Raw genomic sequence first — 9,647 nt, forward strand, 5'->3', positions numbered from 1 at the left:
TTTAATTTGATGTAAGATCTATTTGAAGTGCCGTGTTTAAAAAGAATAAAGGTAGTTTTTAGCAGCTGTCGTGCATCTATCGTCTCATATAACACGGGCGACATCATTATTTTTGGCGTAAAACAACAAACGGTCAGCCTCGTTGTTTTACTTAAAATAATGATGTCGCCGCATTATATGAGACGATAGATGCACTCCAGGGGCTAAAACCAATACCTTTATTCTCTAAAAACTGAATGACCGACACAAACACACCCCACAGACACAAATGGTCCAATAAATGGGTTATTCTTTAAAACTATTGGGCTATTACAGTTGAAATCCATTCACTCCTATTGAAGACATGAACTGAATTGCCCACACAGTGGGTGTAGATTTCAAACACCAGTAAATTGTTACAAATTGGTTTGGGACTGGTTTTATTGGTACACCCTGTATAACAACCACTTGATTTATAACATTAAATGGGATTTATCTTCATTCATACACACACACATAGAGTGCTGGTTCTGATCATACCACATAGGTAAGATTCATAACATTATGGGTTGCTACACTCAATAAGTCTTGAATAAAGGGGCAATACTCATGATGAAGAAACTCCTTCAAAGATGAAAATATGACACATAGAAGGCTCAGAAACAAAAGGCCTTGGGTTATGGAGATGAGATTTTGTGTTATTTTGATACCAAACATTTTGAAAACAAAATGGACACAATGAAGTCTTGTGTTTCTGATCCCTCGATATGCCAGTTTCTCCATTTTTCACACAAAAATAGGAACCATATAGGTAAATGGACATAAAGTCATAATTTCCATCTTTTGGTGATTTACCATACCTTGGTCTAAGTAATCCTAATTGTACACCTTCAGCTAATTCCTTTGTGGCATTGGCAATCTCATGTCTAGCAGTGTATGCAAAACATACATTCAGTACAGCTCTGAAAAAAGAGAGGAAAATGGTGCAAATCATGCAATATGCCAGTATAGACGCATTTTCCAAACAGAGGGGGGGGGGGGGTATTAGAGAATAGAATGATAATTCCCGATAGTGCAACTTGGTAAGCTTACTACACAAGATAGCATGGAAATATTGGCATTTTTGAAACATCTTGGGTGAAAAAAGTGGTGGGGCCTTTATTTGAAGGGGGTGCCTATTGGAGGAAATACGGTAATTATATTACACTAGCGGGATACCAGCGCTTCGCATGGGTCCCCGCTAGATGAGTAAATGGGAGCGTTCACTATAACAGGAAGAAATACTGAACAGGTAGAATCATTGAATCATTATTTTCTAAATCTGTTCTTTCTTATATTTCCCTTTTAGCATCTTTTTTTTTTGCTGCTTGTGATTTCCCGTTTCCATGTTTTTTACTTAATTCTGTTCTCATTATTTTAGCTTCTTTTTTTTTTTTTTTTTATTCCTGATTAGTTTCTTTCCGTCTTTGTTTCTTTCCGTTTCATTTAGTTACTTTAACCCGTTGGCCTAATTACTCGTACCTTTTTGTCTCCATGTTAATTTAATTTTTCTTTATAGTACCGCTTCATGTTGTTTATAGGCCTACAACACACATCTTTTCCCGTATTTATTACGTCCTCTCATAGCGTGTCTGCGGACGTGTTCACCCGGTATCCCGTGACCCGTCCATGTACCTTTTTGTCCTTTATTTTTCCTTCTTTCCGTATTATCATGCCCACTGATCTCTGGCTCACACCTCGTTTACGCAGCGCATTTGCTTAATGCGCGACATGCACGCTGGCGCCGACAGCGCTGCCGCCAGCTGCAGTGACGCGTAGGCTGGTAACCGATTTTCATAACAAAAACCCGTTTTACCCATATTTTCACTGTTTTTGGAGCCAATTCTTTACCGTTTTCAACCAAATAAAGTTTAAACACGTTCCGTATATTCCTCGATCTCCGTATGAATTTGGCGACATTTGGATCGAAACTGACGGAGCCTTTATAGCGATACATACATAGATACATAGATACATACATACAACATTTCCCTATTTATAGTAAGATGGTGACATCACTGACATGCAAAGAATTGAATAAACAGCTGAAAGCAAATTCTTTTTACACTTCGAGAAATCAGTCACTCTAAATGTTTTAGGCAAAGGGTCTACAATGTTTGGGCAAATCCTATGGAATTGGTACATAAGCTTGCACAGGAGCTCAAATTTTAATTTCAAGATATCAATATATTTTTATTACCCCATTTATCTGGAAATAGGGTGTGTAAATGAAGCACCCAATTTTGGCTCAGTAATTCCTCAATTAATTATAATACAGCATTGCAAATTTGTGTGTGCCAAATATAATTTTCACTGGGCCAAAATTGCGAATACAGCCTCTGAGTAAACAATACCAAGTTCCGACTTTCCACTCCAAGAGTGACATGCCAATATGGGACAGTCAACCATATCCATTTTAATTCACTGTTTAAATGGATGCTGAAATGGAATGTATAATTGTATTGTCCTAGCTTGATTTCTTTGATACATTTTGTTTCTTTATACAACTTACTTGGTATTATTCCTTGATATATGTACAACCTCTGCTACTACTTGCTGAAGTTCTACAGGCAGCATTGTCAGATCACCTAATATACGGACACACACCTCATGCTTCTCTATTAACTCTCTGTAAAAGATACAATTGTGATAATGTGTGATGTGATAAGCTCTACAGGCAGCATTGTCAGATCACCTAATATACGGACACACACCTCATGCTTCTCTATTAACTCTCTGTAAAAGATACAATTGTGATAATATGTGATGTGATAAGCTCTACAGGCAGCATTGTCAGATCACCTAATATACGGACGCACACCTCATGCTTCTCTATCAACTCTCTGTAAAAGATACAATTGTGATAATATGTGATGTGATAAGCTCTACAGGCAGCATTGTCAGATCACCTAATATACGGACGCACACCTCATGCTTCTCCATTAACTCTCTGTAAAAGATACAATTGTGATAATGTGTGATGTGATAAGCTCTACAGGCAGCATTGTCAGATCACCTAATATACGGACGCACACCTCATGCTTCTCTATTAACTCTCTGTAAAAGATACAATTGTGATAATATGTGATGTGATAAGCTCTACAGGCAGCATTGTCAGATCACCTAATATACGGACGCACACCTCATGCTTCTCTATTAACTCTCTGCAAAAGATACAAAATTTTGTGAAAATATCAATGGGACAGTGCAAGACACCAAGAAGCACATTTTCATATTGGGCATTTTATGACTCATTGAGCAGTAAATTACTGTAATTACATTGTAATATTCAAAGTTGATAATTAAAATTAACTTTATTCCAAGCACTGCCTCTGATTTTTGGCGGAGGGAGAAGAAATAAGGAAGGAAGAAAGAATGAAGATGAGGAGAAAAGTTGCTGGAATCAGTGGGATTTTGAACCACCAACCACTTGGGCACAGCGAACAAGACCGATGATAGCAAGCCACAAGGGTTGTCCTGGCCCAGCCAGTCTTTCTGTGTGTATATGAGTGCTTGGATTATTGCGCATTCAAATCACATGAGATGGATGTGCTTACACTGTGCTGCAAGATTTTGTATGACTTTTCTGTGTTGGGTAAACTGAGAATAAACCAAAAGATCAATGAAAACTTTTTCTACGAATGAAACTTATTTGATTGACCTTTTCGGTAGATCCCAAGCCATTGCGAGTACACCTGAGATGTCGTCATTTGACGCGTCAGGTCAATGCGCACATCGTTGAGCAAACATCGTTACTGCGCATTGCAAATCCCTGTGACATCAAAGGACGACATCTCAGGTGTACTCGCAAAGGCTTGGGATTTACCGAAAAGACCAATTAGGGAGGTTAAAATGTTGATTATGTTTCTACTTTCTAGTTCCGTAACCACTCTGGTATTATAAGCCTACCTTCGGCTATTATAAGCCCACCCCCTATTTTTCAAACCATTCTGGGAACAAAGGTGCACTCGAGTATAAGCCCAGTACTAATTTTGGCTATGTTCTTAAATCATAAATGGTTTTCTTTCAAAAAATTGACATAGATGATAGAAATCTGGTACATCAGGCATATACAAATGGGGAAGATTGTTCTTATTTTAAAATTCAACTGCTAGCCCCTCACCAATTATAAGCCCACCCCCATTTTTGAAGTGAAATTGCCCATCTAGGGGGTGGGCTTATACCCGAATGGTTACGGTATTAGTGCGCCTCAAAACATCAATGGTATTTGAAGTGGTTTTATTTACAGAGAGCTTTACAGATGGCGAAGGAGCCCTGTGGAAGGGAGGGAGTAGGTTATTATAGAGTTTGTTTTCTTCTCTAAGTAAGATTTCACACAAGTTGTAAACCTAATCACACAAAATGTAAAACCTCAATGATCTTGGATATCTCCCTGAGGTATCAAATAACAAGGCTACTTCCTCTTATCAGTACACAATATCAACTTTATCTATATTATAATTGCAACTTACTTTTCTTCTAACAATCTTTTGAATTTTTGTTTTGCTAGTTCCATTAGCCCATCCACTTCCTCCTTGGAACGTTTGAAGTTTTCAATGCTAAATGCATATACTGTGACTTCTGTTATACCAAGGTCTAAACACCACTGCAAAGTCTGGAAATGGAAAAGAGAAAAAAAATACTGTTGTTTCTAAACAACTTTCTGGTTGAAAATATTTACTGTACAATTGGTAGTATTTGTTAACAGTTTTAAAGCCAAAGTCTGCACTTCAGAATTTTAGTTTTTGGTCCATATACACAACAATTTCTTCAAACATAGACCGAGTACAACAGATGAACTCGGTACCAACTGAATCAGACTCATATGTAAGGGGTGGACACATACAGAATGGTATCAAATGCCACCAAAAAGTATCCTTTTAGCTCATATGTAGACAGCAGAAGTGGGGGGGGGGGGATATATCTCTCCTAAATGTTTCCGGGGGGCATTTTACTGAAAGTGGTTCCACTTTTTAAAATTTGTCACAGAAAGACCCCACTTTTCATAGACTTTTTTCCGGTCTGTCCACATTATTGAAAGATCTATATTTTTTACCTTTATTTTTGGCTATATAGGGAAAAAGGGGATGTTTCAAAGAGCTTAGAGTACCAGCTGATTTGAGGAGCTCATCCATTTGTTTATTAACTGCCCATGCAAATCTGAATCATGGTCTGAAACATATGACACACTGATGATGATAAATGGATATTTTGAGCCTTTTTTACATCTTGTTGGCCTAAACAATGTAAAAAATAAGCGCCCACCCAAAATTATTTTGTTAAGCGTCCTGGGCGGTTAATGGAAACAAATACGGTACTCCTCTTTTCTAACCAATCAAAATAGTTCAAAACTGTACTTTTATGGCCTACCTACCTCAGCCAATTTATCAAATCCTTTTAAATGTCCTTCAGCTCTTTCTACTGACAGTTTCCTGGCAAATCGTCTATTCCCATCCATGATAAAAGCTACATGTTGTGGTACAGGCCCACGGCGCAGTATCCGGCAACATGTTTGCTGCAACCAAGTCTTCTTAGCTTTGCATTTTTCTTCTGGGAACCACTCTGAGGCATCTGGCGTGGGTTCCATCATCAATGATTACCTGTGGATTTGATTTCACACAAAAGTATTAGAAGCAGTCCTGCTGGTAGGGGAGGGGGGGGGGGTAATGAAGGTGTGTGTGTGTGGGGGAGGGGTAATTTCAAATGTGCTAATAATAACTTTCATTAATTCTTTAACCAGTCAATTATCTAGTAGTTAATTATTAACCAGCTGGTTATTTATCCCATTGTGTAACTGATGCTTGCTGCACCGGAAGTTATAAATCGCTAGCATGTTTTTTTTTTGTGGACGCACCAATTCATTCGTTTTATCATTCACAATGTGAAAATTCAGTCAAGTAACCTATATAATGCAATGATTTTTGCTTATTCCTATGTTTTGTTCACACGATCCTCTATTGCTACACTGAAAGAAAGACACTTTCATAGCAGTCAGGAAATTCTTGTTAATATTAGAAATGCATTTCACCAGAATTACAGACTGCAAGTATTGACTAAAGCCTTGATTGTGTCCGTTTGTCTGCAATGCACATGCGTCATGCTGCTCAGCGGCATAGTAGAATGAAACTACTCAGCATTACAGACAATTTATAGCCTTATAATTGAGTGGCCCAGTATTAAAACCGCCCATGGCACATTTTTGAAAAATAGAGGGCGCTGTTGAAAAATGTCAAAGGTCACCAAAGGTCATCCATACAAACATAACACATCATGAATGTAACTCGGGAATGTTGTCAATTTAATCTTTTAAGTATCAAATTTCTTGTGTATTTTATTGAACATTCGTACATTTACAGTGCCGATTTCTCCCAATGACGAAAAATGTGCCATGGGCCGTTTTTATACTAGGCCACTCAATTAGCATGTTTAGGAAAAGAATTCAAAGGAGAGAACACCGCACTGACATTCAGAAGTAGGGGCAAAACGTCATACAAGCATGACAAGATTAATGAATTGCTTGTGTACATATAAAACTGAATTAACGATTTATAAACCTAAATCTAAGAGAAAAAATGCTGTATTAGTCTAGATATTATTTAGGTACCGTATGCTAGGTGAATTCAAATTTGCCATCAAACTGCATCATTTTATATATCAAATTAAAGCTCTTGAGTAAAGAAAGCCAAAACTGAAAACCTTTTTGTCAATGTCATTATTGTCATAGCACTCTCCGTAGCAAAGTTACATCTTGTCAAAGATTGACTTTCATCAAAAAGATTCTGCTATAATTAAAGACAGAGATAAATGCAATTTATCGCGTCTGATGTCACTGTCAATTACGATCCTTGATTGGTTTACACAGGTTAATCAGCGCGTAAAAGGAAGGCCGATCTATCTGGTTCTAATAGAAGAAAGAGAATAGCAGCAAATGGCGAAATAGTCCGTATTTTTACAAGGCAAAAAGCAGCTTTTCTAGGCATTGTGGACATGGTGCATTCACCAAAGAAAGTTTCCTACTATAAAGACCTAACTTTTGAGATGGTTTGCATGTCGAAAGGTGCAAAATTAACAATACGGCGCCCGGTTATAAATCCGCGTTCAGCAAGTCATCATCACGACACTTTGTAAACAAACCGTGCTCGAGTTTGATTGACAGGTGACGTCAGACGCGATAAATTGCATTTATCTTTGTCTTTAATTATAGCAAAATTCCCCAAAACAGCATTTCGGTGGTGTTTCTAGATCTTAGTCTCATGATGATAGCAGCTATTTTTAAAAATCCCTCTAAAATTCCATGTGCGATTGTCTTATCACCATAAAAAATCATATGGGTCAAGTGAAGTATAGAAAACATATTTATGTCGGTTTCCTTGACCAGCCTGTCCAATCTGTTCTTTTAAATTTGTAAATATGTATTGTGTTTGGGCCCCGGTCTAGGCGAATTTGGCTGACTAGCAAATGTGTTAACTAAGGTTTGCCTCTCATACCTATAATTATTATTTTGCAGTAAACCTTTGACAGCTGTACCTAGACGTTCGCTTTTCGTATCTCTTTCCTTGTTGGAAAGGTATAACGTTGAGGAGATAGGAACATGTACCGAAAATTTCCAGCCGCATTCTTCAATAACTTGTGGAATACATCAAAGAGATGTACCGGTATTCCACAAGTTAATGAAAAACGCGGCTGGAAATTTGATGAATTATGGGTTTATTTAGTGCTGTAATCGATAAGCTTTCTGGGTATCGATATGTTGGGAGGCAAACATCCGACATGTCGATACTATTATCGATACTCACACAGTTTGAAACACGGATTTGAGTTTACCAATTTTATTATCAGTAAGTTCCAGAAACAAGTTAACAACAAGTGTATTGAAGCCTAACAGCTAAAACTACATGGATCATGCATCAAACAAACGAAAGTGGTATTGCAAATCCGCAATTTGAGATAATCTAAGCATGTGTGCCATGTCGTTTGTGTATCGATACTGACATTGAGAGTTTCGACATGTCGGAAGTCTATGTATTTTCCGACTATCGATACTTACGACAATCGATTACAGCACTAGGTTTATTACTCAGAAAATTGCAAATGAGATGTAAGAATGACTTAGGCATTTAGCGTAGCAGGCTGATGATATGGGATACTGAGCCGTGAGCATGCACAGATTGCTAACGTGTATGAATGGAAATGCTGCAATATCTCATATCGTGTAATTGATATGCTTAGCCCGAGTCGCTCGGCCTATCTCAAACAAAATCGCCATGCATAGCTTTTGAAGAAAGAGTGGAATTGCCGTACTATCACAGCAATTTTTGACACAAAGTCGAAGATATAATAGGATGTGATGACGCTGTGGCTGAGCCTGTGCGGCGCGGTGCGATGCGTATAAGGTCGAGCTGAATTCGAGTGCGCTTAATTAATATGACAGGCATGGAAAATTCCAATCTGTGTATTATTATTAATCTAAGGACAGGTTAGCTCTGACTTTGCAACATCACGATAGTACGCGCTCGTCAAAGGTTTAGTGCAAAATATTATAGTTCATGAGTTGTAGTTGAAACTTGGAAAGCTGCCGAATTCAGCAGTATAAATTTATCCGTCATGTCCGTACTCCGTGATCAATGTTTTTAGAAAATGATCGTCGCTAACTCATAATACGTTCGAAATTAAATTCTTTCATTCTTTAACTAATGATATACCTCACCTTTATTTCTTACCTTTTACGCGTTACAAGAATTATTCATAAGTCAATCGCAGATGCCCCGATTTTTCTCAGAAAGCTGACGAAATCCTTGATGTGTAAACAGCTGATTTACTATGTGGACACCGGTAGGTTGCCAGATCATTTACACAATTTAGTTTTCAGATGTGGCATGGCAGTGGATTTGGAAAACAGCCTTTTCAGCTCTCTTTTTACATTGTTGCAAACAGCCAAACATAAAGCAAGCGAAAGAACAAACAAACAAACAAATAAACAAACAAATAAATAAATAAATAAGTAAATAAATAAATAAATAAATAAATAAATAAATAAATAAATAAATTAATTAATAAATAAATAAATAAATAAACAAACAAACAAACAAACAAACAAACAAACAAACAAACAAACAAACAAATAATAATAATAATAACAAACAAACAAACAATCAATCAATTTTATATCATTTTGATATTGGGGATGGGCCATACTGCACATAATATCCCAGCAAACATTGTAATATTGGCCCAGTAATGGCTTAAACCGGTCTACTTCTGGCAATACCGGACACGGCTGACGGTATAACGCCAGTACAAATCCGATACTGGTTAATGTTTGGCCGCCGTTTTCTTACCAGGATAAGCTGTGCCGTACTTGGTCCATTATTGGGCCAAATGAAGACTACATGAATATGGCATCCAGCCAGCATGTACATACTGGCCCAGTTGCGGCAGAAACTTGTTGGCCGGGCTTGTAGGCCCAGAGTACCGGCCCTGTATTGGCCCAATGTTGCATTAATGTGGGCGTGGTTTTGAAACCCTGACATTTTTTACTATCAAAATACAATATTTGATCATTATCATCTTCATTTTCAAGGGCCACATGTTATTATTATTATAAAGAAGAGGCAGCGAGTTTACGCTTG

General features: G+C 37.6%; 1 protein-coding gene across 4 annotated transcripts in view; it reads right to left on the reverse strand.

Moving 5' to 3' along the window:
* The window catches only part of LOC140156926 (dehydrodolichyl diphosphate synthase complex subunit DHDDS-like), a 12,978-nt gene extending 4,114 nt beyond the window's left edge, over positions 1–8,864 (reverse strand). The window contains exons 1-6 of one of the 4 annotated variants that reach the window (XM_072179968.1): positions 8,739–8,864; positions 5,393–5,618; positions 4,491–4,633; positions 3,035–3,075; positions 2,531–2,606; positions 840–941 (exon numbers count right to left, since the gene is read on the reverse strand). In XM_072179968.1, coding sequence (XP_072036069.1) covers positions 840–941; positions 2,531–2,606; positions 3,035–3,075; positions 4,491–4,633; positions 5,393–5,608 — 578 coding nt within the window. In that variant the 5' untranslated portion in view covers positions 5,609–5,618; positions 8,739–8,864. Of the gene's footprint in view, positions 1–839; positions 942–2,530; positions 2,648–3,034; positions 3,076–3,141; positions 3,183–4,490; positions 4,634–5,392; positions 5,619–8,725 lie in introns of all 4 variants that reach the window. The other 3 variants (XM_072179967.1, XM_072179966.1, XM_072179969.1) reach the window with 3 other exon arrangements.
* Between the last annotated feature and the right edge of the window lie 783 nt (positions 8,865–9,647).

The sequence above is a fragment of the Amphiura filiformis genome, chromosome 7 (assembly GCF_039555335.1).
Source record: "Amphiura filiformis chromosome 7, Afil_fr2py, whole genome shotgun sequence".
Taxonomy (NCBI): Eukaryota; Metazoa; Echinodermata; class Ophiuroidea; order Amphilepidida; family Amphiuridae; genus Amphiura; species Amphiura filiformis.